Below are 18,866 nucleotides of genomic sequence, written 5' to 3' on the forward strand. Positions count from 1 at the left end.
CTTCTTGTGCAGATAACAGCGTATTAACTACACTGTGTGCCTTGATTTTTTTCTTTACTTAATATTTTCTCTTAGGTCTCATGGAGACCTTGGAATGCGTATGACATGCAGCCAGTTGCTTCTGCCCCACGGGGCGCTCCTTTGCGCGGGTGTCTCGCCTCATCAGTGGGCGTGGCGACTGCTCCTCGTTCTCTGAAGGAGGCCTTCTGAACAAGTCCTCCTGGCTCCTTCTCAGCCCACTTGTGCACCTGGGAGCCCAGACCCTGCAGACACAGCCCCTTCGTACCCTCCCTGCCGTCCTAGGAGGGAGGGCCTGTGACTCCCCTTCCAAGTCAGTGAGGAGGTGCCCGGAAGTAGTGAGACTCACATGGCCCTTGTGTGGTCAAACCAGCATTGCAAACCCAATGTCCTTCTACTTTGAACTAAAGCCAGGAGTGGTCTGGAAAACAAAATAGCCCTGGTAAATCTAACCTTGCAAAAATATTAGAGTTGTAAGGATTCAGACCTTTTAATGCTGCTAAAGGAGCAAATATTTGCAGATTTCTGGAGCAATAGGAGCAAATCCTCTCCATCACTTGCCCTGCCCGCTGTCCGCTGTTAGAGCAAAACACTGGATGTCCCCGGGGAGGGGTGGGGGGACAGATGTCTGGAGACTGGGGTCGGGTGGGCAGGAACTGCTCACATCGCCCAGTGCATGCCCAGGACAGCTCTGCAGCAGCCCTCCAGGCAGATGTCCGTGGGGCTGAGGCCGAAAGACACGGGGAGCAAGGGTCCTTTGCTATGAAACGCTGTGTGTCTGTGTATGTCTGCTTGCTGAGTCCGGAACAGTAGACTATTGGTGTGGCTGTCTCTTACGGAAGGGGGCCGGTAGGCGCAGGGTGGTGGTACAAAATATACAGGGAACAAGGACTTTCGTTTCTTTAAAGTTTGATGTTTACAGTGAGCTTTATCACTTTAGTAAGACAAACAGTGTCTTCCATGAAAAACCACTTCTGCAGAGTGAGTGGCAGTGACTCAGACATAGCCTGTCCTCTGCTGGTACCCACCGGCCCAGTGTGACCACCTCCACATGGCCCTTCCTGACCGTCCCTGTGCTGCAGAATCACTTGAAGGCAGTTCAGAGGTTCCTTAGGTGACAGTGTTGGGACCTGGTCCTTTCTGGCTGAGAGTGACAAAGTTAGGTGGATGCATCACCCGCTGTTTCTCCTCCCAGTGGGAGCAGCTTAGACAGCTGCAGGGGGCCACGGAGGGTCAAGGGCAGCAGGCTCCATCCTAGCTGGCCTGGCCTGACCACCCCGGGCACTTCTCTTCCCCTCCCTTCCCGGCGGCCTCGGTGGTGAATGAGATGAAGTAAACGCAGTGCTGTCTGAGCATCACAGAGCACTTCTGCTCCTCCAGGTGCCCGTGAGGCTGGATGGGGCTCTGGGCCCTGCCTGCTCATCTTACCCACCACCCTCCTCACTCCACCTCCTCACCCCATCCATCCCTCTGTCCGTCCTCCACCCTTCCATCCATCCGGACCTCTGCCGATGGCCTGCAAGGCGGGCAGCTCAGAGGCGGGCTGCCCGGAGGTTCAGTTCTCAGCCTCAGGAGCCCCCATCTGGTCGGGGGACCCTCAGCAGTAGGGATGGTGACAAAATCCAAGGTCAGTGGAAAGTTTCCCTTTGTCTTCTCACTCTGACTTTGTTTGCAGAACAAAGCGATTGCCACACCGGTCCAGGGCGTCTGGGACATGAGGAACAAGCAGTTCCACACGGGCATCGAGATCAAGGTGTGGGCCATCGCATGCTTCGCCCCCCAGCGCCAGTGCACAGGAGGTCCACCTGAAGTAAGGCCCCGGGCGGGCGGGGGTGGGGGTGGAGGCGGAGGCAGGTTATGGGCTCAGTTTTGACGGCGGGGTTGGCAGCCTTTCCCCCTCAGAGGGCTCTGCCCAGGGCGCACCAGGCTGGGAGGCGGGGCCGCCGGGCCACTTTGCTCTCAGGCTGCAGCTGCGGTGAGTGGAGGGGGGTGCAGGTGCATAAGGAACAAACAGTAAATGAAGAATGAGTGTACAGAGTGGAGGTACAAGGGAAAACTGCATTCAGTGAACTAGAGTTATTATTTTTTTAATGGAGGTGCTGGGGATTGAACCCAGGACCTCATGTATGCTAAGCACGCACTCTGAGCATCACTGAGCTGTACCCGTCCCTCTAAAATTATTTTTTAAAAACACTTCAGCTTCGTGTTTCTGTATCAGCCCATGCTGGCCAGGAGGCGGACACTTTGAAAGTGGCACCAGAAGCGTACTGTTTTGTCCTCCATGTTCTTGAGCCAAACAGACTAACAGGGAAGGGAAGGTCTCGGGCGGGGACAGGAGGGGAACTGCGAAGCCCGGGAAGGCAGCAGGTGGATGTTTCAAGACAGGGTGGTTCTGCAGAACTGTGCCTCCCAGGTTCCTGGAGAGGCGGTGTGCAGGGTGGGCTGTTCAGCTGCAGGCGCGGCGGGGGGCTGTGTAGCTTGGCGCCTGACCACTGTGCCCCTCCTCCCCGTTCTCCATCGTGGCCCCTCACTTCATGGTCCCTGGGGCTTGGTGGTCCCGAGGTAAACGCACGTTGCGGGCACAAACACAGGTGTGGACTCGTGTTCCTCCGCCTGCACTGACGGGCTGGCGGTTGAGCGCTGACTAGGTTGGGTCGGGGTGTCCTTACCCTTATTGTAAAAGACAACGATATTTTTACTCCTAAGCTTAAAATAGGTGGTGGCTCTGTCTCCCTGGCCCCACCTGTGACTTCTCGGGCTTGTCGGCTGCAGCTGCCAGTGCTGCTCTGGCTGTGGGTTGTTTTGTTTTCTCCAGTGATTGTCATCCAAGGCCCCTGGGGGTGAATCCGGGGACAATCGGCTCACAGTTCCCTCCACCCAGGCAATGCTTGGCACCCACAGAGCACGTGGGCTGCAGCTGCTCTGTCCGTGCCCGGCTTTGAAAGGCCAGCACGTGTCCCCACGCCCCAGAGTGTCACGGTGGTTGAGGTGTCTCCTGTTTCATCCTGGCTTTTCAGTAACCTGTGCTTGTGATGAGCACGCCTGGCCTTTTCCATGAGTTAACGTGTTGAAATGGGCTGGTCCAGGACTTAAACTGGGGTTCCAATCTCAGTGAAAATGATCTGGGTCTGTTAAACTGCCCTTCCTTGGGCCCCTGCCTGGTCTGAGCCCTTGGTGCGCACAGGACTTCCGTGACGAACATTCTCCTTCAGGTCCTTCACAGAGCAGCTCAGAAAGATCTCGAGGGACGCGGGCATGCCCATCCAGGGCCAGCCGTGCTTCTGTAAATACGCCCAGGGGGCCGATAGCGTGGAGCCCATGTTCCGGCACCTGAAGAACACATACGCCGGCCTGCAGCTGGTGGTGGTCATCCTGCCTGGCAAGACGCCCGTCTACGGTAGGCCTGGCCACGCCGTCAGCCCCAGGGTGATGGGTGCAGCCGGAGCCCTTTGCGTCTTTGCTGCACTGAGGAGGTGCCTGTTTCTGGCCCACTTGGGAGCTGGGAAAGGCCAGGAGGTTTCTGATTGCTGCTGCTGCTCATGCCCAGGGCCGCCCTTGTTGGTCTTGTGAGGCAGCCGGCACCTGGGGCAGCACAGAGTTCAGCACTTGAGCAATTCCCTCGTCCATCCGCCAACACAGACGTCGGCCAGATGCCGTCCTCGGGGAGTCAGCCACTGGGGCCGACTCCTCCACTCGTGAGCTGGACGGCATCAGAATTCTCTGAAAGTTCAGCAGAGTGCTTTCTGCCAGGAGGGCGGTTGCACATTCACTCAGCTAAAAGTTACCAAACTCCTGTGATCAAGTCCCGGGCCCTGGAGAAAACAAAGATAGATGAGACAGTCCTCATTCGGGGGAGACCCCGTGGACAGTGACGACCGGACAGGGAGGCGGGTGCTGTGTGCATCTGTTGGCAGCCCCGTGGGCATGCAGAGGCTCCCGGGGCGGGGGCATCTGGATGAGAAGCTGTAGTGCGTGGGGCCTCTGAGGCAGCGGGAGAGAGGGATGCGGTTGGTACCGCCCGCCGGGTTCCACGGACAGCCTTCCGAGCCGCACGTCCACAGGAGGGGAAAGAGCCCTTGTGGCCCCACCCTCTCGTCTTCTCCTGGAGGCACCTGTCTCTGCTGGCCTGCCCGGGGAGCCCTGAGCAGCTGCTTCATGAAAGAATCCAGCCGGAGAGGGGGTGTGGGCTCACACAGCTCTTTGATGTCAGGTTTGCATTTGCCAAGGATGCCAGTGTTATATTTTTAACTCCTGGAGCATGTGCTTGCCATCCTGAACGCCTCAGTGGAGGGCAGCGTTCCGAGGGCCAAACCCTGGGCTCCAGCCTAGCCCTGCCCGCACCACCCTGCAGGCCTGAGCGAGAGCTGCACTCGCCCGGCCTCCCCAGCAAGCAAGGGTGGCAGCCCCACAGGCAGCACAGGCGTGGGCAGGGCGGGGCAGAGCGGAGCCCAGGCTCTGCCCTCCCTCCCCGCCGGTCCCCCCTTCCACAGGCTCGGTTGCATGCGGGGCTAGGGGACAGTGGGGGGGGCCATCAGGAGCAGTCTGAGCAAACTCTTCCACTCCACAGCCGAGGTCAAGCGTGTGGGAGACACAGTGCTGGGGATGGCCACGCAGTGTGTGCAGATGAAGAATGTGCAGAGGACCACGCCACAGACCCTGTCCAACCTCTGCTTGAAGATCAACGTCAAACTGGGAGGCGTGAACAACATCCTGCTGCCACAGGGGAGGTGAGGCCGGCCTCTCCGCCACGGGTTGGGCAGCTGGCACGTGGTTCCCAGGGGAGGGCCCAGGGGCGGCGTCGGCTCCCGTGTCCACCTCTGTCCTGGACACAACAGATGAAGGAAATAAGATTCCGGTCCCAGCTGCTCACAGTCTAGGGGCCCACGGCCATCTGTGGGCCAGAGTGCCCTGGCCATGTTCCCAAGAGAGCACAGGGGCCCAAGCAGAAGGGACTTCTTACCCCATCCTAGGCTGAGGGTCTGGCATGTGGCCAGCGAGCAAGGTGCAGCAGGGAGCCAGCTCTGTGTGGACCGGATGACCGCTCTCCACTCGCCAAGCCAAGCTGACCGTTGCGCAGACGAGCAGACGGGGTCGAGCCCCAGGCTGTGGCTGAGTCTATGCCCTGGAGCTGTGGGGTCCTCACGGCCCTCTGGCCAGGCACGCTGCCCCAGACACTCGGGCAGGGCTGAGCTCAGAGATCCCAGCCTCTGGGGCCGGCAGGAGAACAGGTGTCCTCCCCGAGGTATTGCTGGAGAAACGTCATTGCTAGAGTGAGACATTAGAGATGGCAGTCAGGTTGCTGGACAGGCTCCCCCTTCAATGAATCTGTCTTCGAGCAGAAGTGGGACCTGGGAGGCGACAGGCCGCTGGTGCTGCTTCCGCTGGCTGGGGAAAGAGGCGCTGATGGACGCCCACTACGCCCAGCCCTCCAGCCCTCCCTGGGCTCTGGAGCCTGCACAGGAGGGCGAGTGTCTGAGTCCCCCACCTGCCTTTTGGAGCGGACCACCGAGGTTCTCACCAGCACATGTGGATCAGGCCCAGCTGCTCGTGGGCTGAGCAAGTCGCCAGGTGCCGTTGGTGCTGCTGGTCAGGGCCACGCTGTGAGGGCTGAGTCTCACTGTTAACTGCAGAGACTCTGCTGAACTTGTCAGGAAGCAGGTGGTGAAGCAGGAAAACCCAAATTTGGAGTCTGCCAGGCTTGCGCTTGGATCCTGGCTCTGCGATGAGGGGTCGTTCGACGCAGTTCGTGGGAGGAAGAGAGGCCTCTCCGGGGCTAGTGGTGAACCGTTCATTCAGAGCAAATTCTGTGTTGAATGCCTGCTGTGGGCTGGGAGTCGGGCCACAGCAGTGAGCACAGGGACAGAGTCCTAGCCCTCCAGTGGAGGGACCCAGGCAAGAGGGTCTGTAAATATAGGACATGTGACTTCTCAGGGGCATAGGAGTGACACAGCGAAAGGGACAGGCGCTCAGAAGGGTGAGGGCCTCACGGGGAGGGTGGCACTAAGCAGACTGCAGGTGCTGGGGGTACCCCTGAGAGAGGAGCACTCTGGAGGCACAGGGTTTGCAAGGGCCCTGGGGCAGGATCCTGCCGGCGGTGTGGGAGTGGGTCTAAGAGGGCCTGAGAGGCAGAGGGTGCTCCCCCTGGCCGGGGTGCAGCTGTTGGAGGCTCACGAGTGGAGGCTGAGCTCCATCTGACCTCGCCACGAAGGCAGCTGCAGCTGTGCACGTAGCGGGGACCGGGCGCTCCTGCGTCATCCCGGGAGAGCTGCAGGTGGCGGGGGTGGGCCGGGGGTGCCAGAGATGTCGGATGTTTTGGAGATGGAGCTCTGGGGCTTGAGGACACATTGGGTTTGGTCTGAGCAGAAGAAGAGGATCAAGGGTGAGAGGGCAGATACGAGGCCGAGTTCCGGGTGAGGAAGCTGAATCTAGGCAGCAGCGTCAGCCTCCCAGGCAGGAGCGGGGGTCTGTGTGGTGGCGTTTGCTTGGGGTCCTCATGTGGAGGAGGCATGTAAAGCCTCCAGGCTGGTGAGAACCCCCAGGGCAGGGTGCAGACGGGAGGGCTGTGGGAGTCTTTGGCCCTGGTGAGAGCCAGCAGGCCCTGGAGCCTGGGGGTGGGCTGGGAGGTGCGAGCTGGGTCCCGGACCCCAGACACAGTGCGTGCTGTCACGTGGTGCAGACAGCCAAATGTGATGAGGTCTGAGGTCAGCCCTGGGCTGGGGGACATGTGCAGGTTGTTGGGGACTTTGCAGAGAGGAGTCTCATTGCCATGGCAGTGCGAACCCTGGTTGGCAGGCAGTAAATGGGTTCAGCTAATTCCGGGAGCTTTGCCACAAGGGAAGCGAGGGAAGCGAGGGGCTGTGGGAGGAGCATGGAGTCCAAAGGCAGACGCGGCTGTGCTGGTGAAAGGTGTGCGTCATAACTGTGTGTGGGGGTGTTTGGGGATAGTGGCGGTGGGGTAGGCGGGCAGCAGGTGAGAGCCGCGGGGTTGGGGGGCATGTGCTGGGGGCCTGGGCTGCCTCCTCCTGCTGCTGCACTTCTTGGCCTTCAGGGGAGAGTAGGGACCGGGTGGGGCAGGGTAGGGGGTACCGGGGTTCAAAGAGTGCAGCTGGTAGGACACAGTCATGGGCTGTGTCTCCTCCAGGCCCAGCTCCCTCTGTGCACATGGTGCTACTGCTGGCGGCAACGTGAGGGTGTCCAGGGGCCCCAGGTTCTGGGCTCTGGAAGGGAGAGCCACAGCTCCCTGATGTCCACATTTTGTGGGAACCAGCACTTGCTGTGCAGGCTTGACACGCCCCCCTTTTCCTCGCACCAGCTCCCCTGGGGCGGGCATTCCTCAGCGAGAGTCAGGGGCTGGTGGGGGCTTGATCATACCCTGTGAGGCACTGTCCAGTGGGAGTCCCGCTGGGACCCCTCTCCCACTGAAGCCGTCTCCTGCGGCGTCAGCTGGTGACCCCACGCTCTTTGCTACCGACTAAGAAGGCGGTGCCGGTGGCACTGAGTTAGCGGCTCCTGGTGTGCGTGCTGGGCCAGGCCCCCTGGAAGCATGGGACGCTGAGTCCCCGTGACCACCCCGAGGGTGAGCACTGTTACTGTCTCGGGTTTTCAGGAGAGGAAAGTGAGGCAGAGGCAGCGGCTCCAGGATGCGCAGCCTGAGTCCCGGCTGCCAGCTGGCTCTTCAGAAACACGACCACTGGGAGAGAGGCTCCCCAGCTGGGTGGTTTTGCCCCCCAGAGATGGTGTGGCCGTGTCTGGAGACATTCTGGGGTGTCAGGATTTAGGGGTACTACTGGCATCTAGGGGATAGAGGACAAGGATGCTGCTGAACGCTGGTCACTGCCCAGGATAGCCCCTTGGCCAACAGAGTGACCAGTCTTGCTTCATCTACACTCCACCTATACCCCCGACCCCGGGTTATTCTGAAGCAGGTCTCAGGCTGTGCGTCATTTTACCCATGAGGTTTTCTGTATGTATGGTTAAAAGATGAGGACACTTTAAAGACATAACCGCAGTGCTCTCAGCACAGAAAGTAATGGTGCCAGGATTAGAAGGTGCAGGCCGTGTCCCTGCACTCGGCCTCTGACGCCCTGCTTCTCTCCGCACGCAGGCCTCCGGTGTTCCAGCAGCCAGTCATCTTTCTGGGGGCGGATGTCACTCACCCCCCCGCTGGGGACGGGAAGAAGCCTTCCATCGCCGCCGTGAGTGTCCGCGCCTCCTGCTGGGCCGTCTGTGGGTGCCGTCCTACCCTGTCTGGGCCTGGCGTCCCTTCGCAGCCATGGGGCCAGAGTTTCTCCCTAAAGAGCACTCAGGTTTACTGAACTGCAGTTGTCGAAATCGGAGTCTCATGGAAAGTAGGTTTTTGAGCCGGATATTCCAGATGGCGTGAACCCTTCCTGAGAAGCTATACGATTGTTTGGGTGAGCGCTGCCCAAATGCACCAGCCCTGACCAGGTCCATCAGCACGACAGGCCTGCCATGAGGTGGCTCTCGTCCTGCAGGGCCTCACCTGCAGCCCAGGGAGCACCTGGCGGCTCCGTGTTCCACTGGGCCAGATGCTGCGACAGGTTTCATGCAGGCAGGCTGCACCTCGCCGGGAACATTTTCCAGCTTGTGTGTCAGTGCTGAGCGTGAAGTAGCTGTCGACAGTGTAGAGTTAAGTGCAGACCTTGCCCTGACTCTCATTTGGTGAGTTTCACCCGGGTGGGTGTCGTTTCACAGTCACGGTGCTGAGCACCTGGCTCGCCGTCCCCTTCCCTCGCGGGCTGAGCCGAGCCTCAGACTGTTCTTGGGAGGGGACAGCACAGATGTAGCCACAGCCTTTTGTTCAAGAGGGCCGACGTGTGAACTCAGACTAGTGTGGGCTTTAGAGCGGGGGCAGAGGCCTCCATGCGTCCCCTGAGCCATCCCTGATGGGATGCCCAGGGCACCAGGCACGAGGCTGTGCGTCCCCTGTGGGACTGCAGAGCGACAGCGAGGTTGCTGTCGTTTGTCTGGAGCCACCTGGGAAGCTCATCTGTCCCTTGCCTCACTCCCTGCCAACTGAGCACCTGCTACGTGCCAGGCACCATGTAGGTGCATAACTGTATTGTCTCAGCCTTACGAGGTTAGTGTTGGTTTCCTCGTTTTACACAAGGGGAAGTTCAGAAAGACTGAGCTCAGCTGCGTGAGAGAAACAGCAGAAAACCCGGCTGAACCTGCCTGAGGCCCGGGCTTGGCTTCTAAGCGGGTGTTCTTCCCATGCCGTGCAGGCGATGGGGCTGCCGTGTCCATTGGGTCCCAGGTGCCTCTCTGTCATAGCGACTCTTCAGAGCAGCCACAGGCACACGTGTCCCTGCGGGGTCTCAGGCAAGGAACCCGAAACACACTCCCGGGCAGCCTAGTGCTTCTCTCTGGGGAGCTTTGCATCCCGAGATGCACCTGACCACCGCGCAGGGAGGCCAGTCCCCAGGTTGAAGCTTCCAAGAGGGCAGCCCTGGGCCCCCGGCTTAGGTGCGTGTCTGATGTTATTCAGGGGCCAAGCCTCCCCCATCAGGTCAGCGTCGCGTAGTGTAATTCCTCCTACGTGGCCTAGCAGTCCAAATGCCAAATCCAAGTTGACCCTTGAACAACACTGGGTTTGGGGCACTGACCCCTGCGCAGTAGAAAATCTGCGTATAACTTAGTCAGCCTTCCGTGTCTAAGACCCCCCATCTGCAGATTCGAGCACCTGCAGGTCGGGGAAGCTGAGAGAAGGTGCCTAGGAGAGGCCTGGTGCAGCTCAGACCTGTGTGGTTCAGGGGGCAGCTGTCCCCCCTGCACACACAGCACCTGCGAGCTCCTGGCCCTTTCCTTGTTGATCAGTGAAGAGCAGTGCGTCCGGGCAGTGTGGCGTGGCCACGTCCCCGGCACTCTCACTTCCTGCTGCCCTCCGCTTGGCCCCTGCAAACAACTGCTTTTGTGCCAGCGTGCCTTTGGGACACTAACCATTCCTGAGGTCAGAGTCTTGGTGTGTTGTGCGCTGGTATGCACGTGACTTTGGGAAAACAGTAGAACTGAAAAAATCAGAAACGCTGTCACTGTCACCAGGTTCCTTCTCTTGGCAGATGTAATTCAGCCACATCTGATTATAAACAGAATAAGGGTTCAAAATAATTGCCGATTTTTTATTAGATGCCTTGGGCAGACTTGTTTAGAGTACATTTATAAACACCGTTGCCGTGTGCTCAGAAGCAGTGCAAACGTAGTGGGGTCACACCGTGTGGGCTGCCCACCCGCCCACCCCCTCTCCGGCACGCACCGCAGCGGCTGGCTGGGGGGCCTGATGTGTGTGTGCCGCCCCGCAGGTCGTGGGCAGCATGGACGCGCACCCCAATCGCTACTGCGCCACTGTGCGGGTCCAGCAGCACCGGCAGGAGATCATCCAGGACCTGGCTGCCATGGTGCGCGAGCTGCTCATCCAGTTCTACAAGTCCACGCGCTTCAAGCCCACCCGCATCATCTTCTACCGCGATGGCGTCTCAGAGGGGCAGTTCCAGCAGGTCAGCAACCCCTTCTCTCCCCATTCTGTGTCCTAAATTCACCCTTTTGTCCACAGAGCAGCATCTCGGGTTCGCTGACGATGTCAGTGGTATGGTTTACACTCTGCCCCTGTATGTGGTCACAGTGTGGAAGGTAGGCCGAGAGGGATAGGGGGCACAGGGTGGTCCGGTCAGGGGAAAAGGTCGGGGGGTGGGTGGGCTTGGATCTGACTGCCGTCCGGGGAGAGGCTTGTCCAAGCTGACTCCGTGGCACAGCATACCAACCAGGGCCCTTCCAGGTCCGGGCATCACCTCGTAGGCCGTGGGCATCTCTGCGGGGCAGGGCCACTGTTGTGGCTGGAGGTGACCTCTGTGTGCGGTGGGGGGGGGGTGCTGGAGCCGGGGAGTGTGGGAAGTGGAACTGTGGCCTGGCCCAGGAGGAGGGTTGCTGGGAGCCCTTTTAGAAGTAGAGTCAACAGGACCCAGCCCCTGGATGTGGAGGCAGTGGCAGTGTTGGGTGACCTGTGGGGCGTGCCCTTGGGCAGATGTCTGGAAGGCCAGGGAGCCTCAGGGACGCGGGGGCACTGGAGGAGGGGCCGGCGAGGACGGGGGTGGGGCTTGTTGCTGGGCTCTGGTTGAAAGCACCTGCAGCACTTGTGGGTCAAGGTGACCACAGGCAGCAGTGAATCCATCCGAGCCCGGACCTCAGGAGATTGCTGCCCTGAGCGTGTCCGTGTTGGTCAGGGCTAATGCCGTCCCCATGTCCCCAGCACACGCTTCATCAGGAGATACTAGCAGGGAAGGCAGAAGTAAGGTGTGGGGCCCGCATCTGATGCTGCAGGAGGTCCGCCCACAGGGGAGGATGTCCTGAGAGCGGCCCCCATGTGTCCAGAGGCCCAGGCTGCCTTGATAAATGGGGGATGGCAGGTGACAAGACAGGGATACCAGTGCCTTCCTGGAGAAAGCAGCCGCTCATCCCCCTGAGGCCCACGGTGGCGAGAATGGCCCCAACGTGCCTTGACCGTCAGGTAGCTCCTGGCCGGGGCCTCTGATGTGCAGCTTCTGTGGGAACCTGGGCTGGTGGCCGCCCACGGGTCCAGATCCAGCATGTGCCAGCCTCCCTTGAGGCACCTCTCGTCCAAGGCCTGGGTTCCTTCCGCCAGGGAGCGCTCTCCCCCGTGCGAGCACCCTTTGACCTGCTGTCGCGGTCGTTCTTACAAGGGAGGCGAGTGTGTCCTCCTCTGTTGCTACTGCTCTGTGAACACGCTCCGTGTCTTACAGAACCTTCACCCTGGGCTTTCAGGACGAGAACCAAAGACATATTTTTGAGACATTAGAACACAATTTTAATTAGGACAGTCGCTGAAACCCTAAGCGTGTGGCCCCGGGACAGCCTTTCTCACCCCATAGCAGGCTGTTGGCCTGCGTCTCTGATGACAGACGGGGAGAGCCCAGGGGGTTCCCCCGTCCCGTGCCCTGACTCCTGGTGCCACCGTGCCTCCTGCGCTGCACGTGGCCTTAGTCTTCACGGCGGACTCTCAGGGTGGGATGTTCCCAATTTAAAACTGATGAAACTGGGGATCAGAGAGGGTACACGGCTTTTCCAAAGCCCCACAGTTACTCAGTGGAAGAGCCGGATTTTGGCTCAGGCCCAGCTCCTAATTCAGTGCTTTTTCTGCTGGATTCTCCCTCTTCTCCAATCCCGAGAGTAAGTTGGGTTGATTTGCTCACGTGTGTTTCCCACAGTGCCTCGCACCCACTGTGTGTGATAGCACTTGGAATGTTCCAGAGACCATGCTAAGCCTGTTTGTGCATCATCTAACTTAAACCATTTAACCGTGAAGCCTGGGTGTCATCTGCTCCATCACATGAGTGAAGAAATCGGCTCTGAGAGGCAGAGTCACAGAGCTAACAACACGCTGGCGGGCCTGCAAGTCTTGACTTACGTGTTTATCACACGTCCATATCCTTAAGGGGAGGTTCTGAGGCAGCAAGAGGCCCCCAGACATAAGGGTCCTCAAGCGTGTTCTCCCTTCTTCCCTTAGGTTCTTCACCACGAGCTACTGGCCATCCGCGAGGCATGCATCAAGCTGGAGAAGGACTACCAGCCGGGGATCACGTTCATCGTGGTCCAGAAGAGGCATCACACGCGGCTCTTCTGCACCGACAAGAACGAGCGGGTGAGTGTTTGTGGCTGAGGGGGTGGCCGTGTGGCACCCGGCCCTGGGCTGTGGGTCCTGGGGGCACAGGTCTCTGCACAGCCTGCCCTGTGGCCTGTGGCAACACTGTTGTCCCCGGCTCTTGGGAGACCCAGCCCTTCTTGGGGACCCAGCTGAGGCATTGGAGTTTGGTGAGGAGTTTGAACCTGTCAACCTGCAGGTCTGGGGTAGGTCCAGGCAGTCATCGTTTATCCAATAAGGAAATGGCCTAAGAGGGGGCTTCAGAGCCAGTTAGCAGCCGTGGCGGTAGACAGTGCAGTGTGAAGAATGCAGTGGAATGGAGTGGACTGGGGGCCCGCAGTGGGGTGGCAATGCCAGAAGGGGCCTGGGGAGCTCCTTTCAGGGTCTGGTCTGGGGTTGAAAGATGGCAGGGTCCAAGCTCCTCCTCCACCACCTGGGTGTCCAGAACAAGAACCCCAAGCACGCAGGAGACACAAGACCAACAGACGGAATGTGGAGACTTCTCCACAGCTGGAGAAAGACAGGAGTCCTCGGGTTAAAAGCCTTTTCATGTTCCCGACAGGATAAATAAAAATTCACACCTAGACACATTGTCCTTAAACTGCTCAGCATCAAGGTAGGTGCTTAAGAAAAGGGGCTTCCCAGAAGGGAAAGCCATCACGGCAGACTGACCGCCAGCAGAGCAGGGCTGGAGGTCAGGGCTCAGTGTGCAGGTGGTGCCCAAGGAAAGTCCAGCAGTGTAGCCCGCTGGTGCCGCAGCGGTACCACAGCACCAAGGATGCTTTTTGTCCAAGTGGAGGACAAAATGCCAATTGAGAGTCGATAGTGAGGAAAGGGGATACTCCGTCACAATCACAGAAACATCCACCAAGAAGATACAACTATGAGCTTGGTGTACCTAACACCGTGACCTACAAATATATAAAGGGGAAAAAAATGTAGAGCAAAAACGGACAATTTCAAGGAGAAATCGACAAACTCACCATCTAAAAGAGGTCTGTTTTAACACATCACTATCAGAAACTGTAATAAGCACAGATTAGTAAAAACTGGAAATGAAGAGTGCAATGAATATGCCAGATCTCACAGTTAGACAGAGCCCTGCCTGTGACAGTGGAGCTCACTCTGAAGGCTGTGTGAGTTGACCTTGTCCCAGGTCATAAAGGAGGTTTTAGGAAATTTCCAAACCGCAGTATTATACAAACCACATTTTTTGATTGCTATACAACTTTAAATCAACAATAGAAAAAAGCATAGGAAAACTTAAAATTTTTAATTTGATTCTAAGCAGCATAAGCATTTAAAATGTAAGAATAAAAATTATGAAATTTGATCAGAACTGAGCAAAAATTAGAATTTCATATCAAACCTTGTGTAGTGCAGCTAAAGCAGCACTTAGAGATGAGATTTCAGACATAGATGCATTTGTTGTGAAAGGAGAAACAGAACCGTCAAATCAGACAAGAAGGATGTCAGTTCCAGGGGGCAAGGGAAGCTGAGGAGCCGGTGGATGTCAGCTCCCTTCCTCCTCGGCCTGCAAACCTCCCTTGCCAGGAGTGAGGAGGGCTCAGAGTCAGCTTAGTCCTGCACCCACTTTCCTCCCAGAATAGAAAACAGTGAAGCAGAAAGTGAAGAAGCAATGAGCAGATTAACACAAGCAAAACCTACTTCTTTGAAGAGAGATAAACTTAGCAAGACTGAGCAAAAAAAGAGGACACTTCTAATAATGTTAGGAGCAAACAGGGAACTGAAGCTGCAGAGGGCGTGCATGTTGTTTGTATCATGTGGAACGGCACAGCTTCATGACAACACACTGGAGAACCTGGAAGAAATGGAGACAAACTCTTGTTTGTAGAATCGCATAAATTACCAAAATCAGCTGAAGAGGATAATCTAGTCATTGTTCGAAAAGGCATCAGGCCCAGAGAGTTTTACAGGCAAGCTTTACCAAATCTTCAAAAATAGATCATCTTAATGTGTGGCAGAGAGTAGGAAAAAGGGCAAAACTAATTAGCTTATTTTATGAAGTTAGTCTAGAGATTTTTATAGGCAAGTGTTACCAAACCTTCAAAGAATACTATTGTACAGAGTATTTCAGAGAATGAGAAAAGTCCGGGGAACTCACATTATGGTGGTTAGCCTGATAATACCAACATTGTCAAAGATGTGGGTGCTGTGGTCAGGCACAGGGTCTGGAGCTAGAAACCCTGACTGTGGCCCAGACCCTTGGCATCTGGGCTGCATGACCTCAAGCCGTCAGCTGCTCTGCTCTCTACCGCCTTCCTAAGGGTGTCGGGAGAGTTAGCTGGGCTAACACGCAGAGCACTTAGCCCAGAGCGAGGATTCTCATGCCCTTCTGAAGGGAGTGCAAGCGCATGACCAACTTAGAACACACTTTGGCAGTTCTATAGATCTACCCTGGAGAAGCCCACACACTGTAAACAAGGAGACATATATGATACTATGGCACGTTGTTTCTAATAGCAGAAAATCTGTTTGCTAACAGGAGGAAAGGTTGTGATGTTTTTATGAATTGGCATTTATACAGCAATGAAAAGTAATAAACTATGTCTACCAAATGAACACATCTCAAAATTATAATATGGAACAAAACCGCAAGTAGCAAAATATACATGCTACACGTATACAGTTTAAAAATCTCAGCGTAACAGTGTAACGCCGCTGGAGACTTAAATACGTAGTGAGAACTGGAGGTGTGTGTGGGAATAGCAGGGTCCACACTGGAGACCGGGATAGGGAGGATACGAAGGTGGGCACTCTTTTCAAATATTTCACTTCTTTTAGAAATCTGAGGGTGTAAAAAACGGTTGGCAAGAAGGAAAAATCAGAACCCAGGTGAAGGTGCAAGGAGGTTACACTGGGGATTCTTTTTTGTATGTACATTTGCAGTGTTGCACAGCTGAAAAACCCGTCAGCAACTTAGTGACCGATTGGGGTTTTGCTGTTCAGGAGCAATAGCTGGATATTCAGTGGTTTTTCTTTCTTTCTTTCCTCTTTTTGTAATTTTTTTTTTAATGGAGGGACTGGGGGTTGCACCCAGGACCCCGTGCATGCTGAGCGCGTGCTCTGCGCTGAGCTGCACCCTCCCTCCGTTTGGTGGTTTTTCAATGCCAGCATGTAAACTGGGAGTTAAGTAGTCTGGTAGGATTTGCAGTCCCCTCCCACACCCTGGCTCCTTACTGGAGGCGTGTGGATGGTCTCCTGGGAGCAGCCTGCCCTCCCCAGCGCTGTCAGGGTGTTCTAGCTCTTGTGCCTTGAGTCTCGTGTGTGCACCTGGGTGACGGCTTGTCACATGTCCATCGTCTGGTCTTAGATTTGATGTTGGTGACAGTTTGCATCTTGGCCTTGGCAAGAACAAAAACCCTTTAGGTGTCCCACACAGATTCTTTAGTGAAGACAGTGCGTTTCCTCATGGGTCTTTATGAGACGTAGCAAAAAATAACCCCAGCCCAGATATAACAGGAATTCATTTAATTGCAGTTGTTACTATGTTAAATTTTATTTTAATTCTATAACACTGAGCAAATGTATTGGCCAATTTAAAGACTTCAAAGTAGGGCGGCTCTGGCCAGGAAGGCCCGGCCTGAGGCAGCGTGGCCGAGTCTTGTTTGCTTGCTAGCTTACGTTCGTTGTCCCCTGGGCATGACTAATGGGTTCCTGTGTTGCTAAAGGTTGGGAAAAGCGGAAACATTCCAGCAGGCACCACCGTGGACACCAAAATCACCCACCCGACCGAGTTTGACTTCTACCTGTGTAGTCATGCCGGCATCCAGGTAAGGACAGAGCGTCCCCTTTGGGCAGCGTCTTTGTGTCTCTGTGCTGTCATCAACACATTGAGCAAACACGTGCAGAGCACAAACCTCGTGCCTGGGCTCTGGCAGACACTGGGGATGTGGTGGTGGGCAGCACGGGTGGGGCTCCCGCCCGTCCCAAGGGAGAGCCGGCAGTTAACTGGGGAGCAGATGGGGCTTAGGACCGTCAGGTGTTAGGGACAAAGCACCCACTGGGGTGCTATGGTGGGGGGGTCCCCCTTTAGCTGAGATGAGGTCTGGGTGGAAGGAGCAGTGGGTGGAAAGCCAGCACACTAGTGGGGACAAGGGGCGTCTCCGGGTGCCTGGAGCCTGGTGAGGTCTGAGGGGCGACAGGGCGGGCTTGGTGGAATCTGGGGGAGGTCGCCAGGTGACTTGTTGTCACCTCAAGGCTCTCCTTGTTCGTCTTGGTGAAGAGACCCACAGCTTGCCAAGAGCGATTTTAGGGGAGAGTGGCCCCCTCGGAAGTGCCCTGTGCAGCCAGGTCTGCTGTCAGAGCGGGGACACCAGCGTCTGTGAAGGAGGAGCTTAGTTCTGGGCACCCATCCTGCTTCGTTGCAGAGGGGCTTTCGTATTTTTTGAAGTAAGGATGTAAATATCTCTCCCCAAAGGATCTGAACCTAAAGTCTGAGAATTCACTTTGAACTGTGTCCTTTAATGTCCTATGGGAAGTGCTCAAACGTCCACACGGTTCACATCACCGTGGAGCTGGAACAGGGCTTAGCAAACTGGCCTGTGGGCCACATCCAGCCTGCAGACTGCTGGGGTGGAGCCGAGGGCTGAAAATGGCTCTTACCTTTTTAAAGCATCCTTGAAAAGAAAAGGACGTGGCTTAGAGAGCACAGCGCTCACCGTGTGTCCTGGCGCGTCTCCTGGGCGACGGCTTCTGCGTCCGGGCCACGCGCGCTTCCGTCAGTCTTCTTCCTGGCTTCCCTCCTGGTGGGTGGCGCCCTTGCCCTCAGGAGCCTCTGGTTTGTTTACGGGACAAACCTTTCTCCCTACGTTTTCTGTCCAGGCCCCTTCTAAAGGGGGAGAGCCCCACTGTGGAGATATTTAAGTGCTGTGACAAAGTGGACTCAGAGGGGCCTGTGCAGACCCTCTTATACAGAACACCTGTTGCCCCAGGCCCTGTGACAGCTGTCAGTTAAGTGCGAGAAGTGGTACTGGGATGTGTGTGGTGGTCAGTCAGAGGGACAAGGGCGTCTGCCGTGCAGCGGTGACCACGGCGGCAGGAGTCAGGGAGGCCCCTGGCTGGGGTTGAGTGGCAGGGGAGGCAGTGGGTCAAAGCCAGGAAAAGGACCCCCGCCACACTACTACGACCAGAGCAGCTCCTGCAAGAACCAGCACTCTGGGGACCTCGGCCCCCAGGTGCAGGGACCAGGACAGCACCAGGGCCACACTCGGCCTAGCGGGTGGACCAGGTGATCACTTCCCACTTCCTTCAGTTTCAAAAGGTTCCAAATGCATAAAATAATAACACTCAAACTCTCATCTAAAAAGCATCATTGTTACTTTTTGTACCTTGCCAGAGACTGCTCTCTTGCCTTTATAAATAAAACAGTGTAGAAGGCTTGGTATACACAGATACTGTCCTCAAAACAGCCGTTTCTATGTTGCACATCTTTCCTGTGATTTCTCTATACATAAGTATGTGTGTGTGGCCTGTATTTTACAAATGGGGGTCCAAGTATAAAAGTCTGATGCCTTTTTATAACGCGTAACAAGGTAACACACGCATCTTTCCATCGTTGAACACCCTCCCGCCGTGTCCTCTGCAACGCATCCGCGGGCTCTGCTGTGCGGCTATAGCGCAGCCCGTCTCAGCAGCGCCCTTTGGCGGGCACATCCTGGACTTCTCTCCTTCATACTCACCTCTGACTCTGATCTGCTTTTAGGGAACAAGCAGGCCTTCCCACTATCACGTGCTTTGGGATGACAATCGTTTCTCTTCCGATGAGCTGCAGATCCTCACCTACCAGCTGTGTCACACCTACGTGCGCTGCACGCGCTCCGTGTCCATCCCGGCGCCAGCCTACTACGCTCACCTGGTGGCCTTCCGGGCCAGGTACCACCTGGTGGATAAAGAACATGATAGGTGAGTGGCCTGCCTTTCCTGGCTGGTGGTCATGGCAAGGGTCATTTCTGCTTTTCCAGAACGGGAAGCAGCAGGGTCCCAGTAGCTGGAGCTGGCTGTGACCCAGACACCCAAATGTCAGCATCTTCGCCATCACTTGCTAGCTGTGTGGCTGCCTCCCCAGATGTTGGGGCCTGGCCCTAACTTAGCTGTCAGCGCCCTGTCTCATGGTGCTTTAAAGGCTGCACTCTCTCTCTCTGTCCCTCATCCC

At 56.6% G+C, this 18,866-nt stretch overlaps 1 protein-coding gene and 1 long non-coding RNA gene across 2 annotated transcripts in view; one reads left to right on the forward strand and one right to left on the reverse strand.

Moving 5' to 3' along the window:
• The window catches only part of AGO2 (argonaute RISC catalytic component 2), a 93,156-nt gene that overhangs the window by 62,672 nt on the left and 11,618 nt on the right, over positions 1–18,866 (forward strand). Inside the window, 9 exon segments of the mRNA XM_032467879.1 lie at positions 1,694–1,813; positions 1,815–1,828; positions 3,231–3,415; positions 4,586–4,745; positions 8,123–8,213; positions 10,338–10,532; positions 12,557–12,691; positions 16,384–16,485; positions 18,417–18,616. Coding sequence (XP_032323770.1) covers positions 1,694–1,813; positions 1,815–1,828; positions 3,231–3,415; positions 4,586–4,745; positions 8,123–8,213; positions 10,338–10,532; positions 12,557–12,691; positions 16,384–16,485; positions 18,417–18,616 — 1,202 coding nt within the window.
• Positions 10,131–18,421, reverse strand: LOC116659837. Its single transcript, XR_004315198.1, has 4 exons — positions 15,893–18,421; positions 14,061–14,513; positions 12,458–13,201; positions 10,131–11,807 (listed from the first exon to the last, which is right to left on the reverse strand). It is a non-coding gene; the product is annotated as an uncharacterized LOC116659837 (long non-coding RNA).

Source organism: Camelus ferus, chromosome 25 (genome assembly GCF_009834535.1).
Source record: "Camelus ferus isolate YT-003-E chromosome 25, BCGSAC_Cfer_1.0, whole genome shotgun sequence".
Classification (NCBI taxonomy): domain Eukaryota; kingdom Metazoa; phylum Chordata; class Mammalia; order Artiodactyla; family Camelidae; genus Camelus; species Camelus ferus.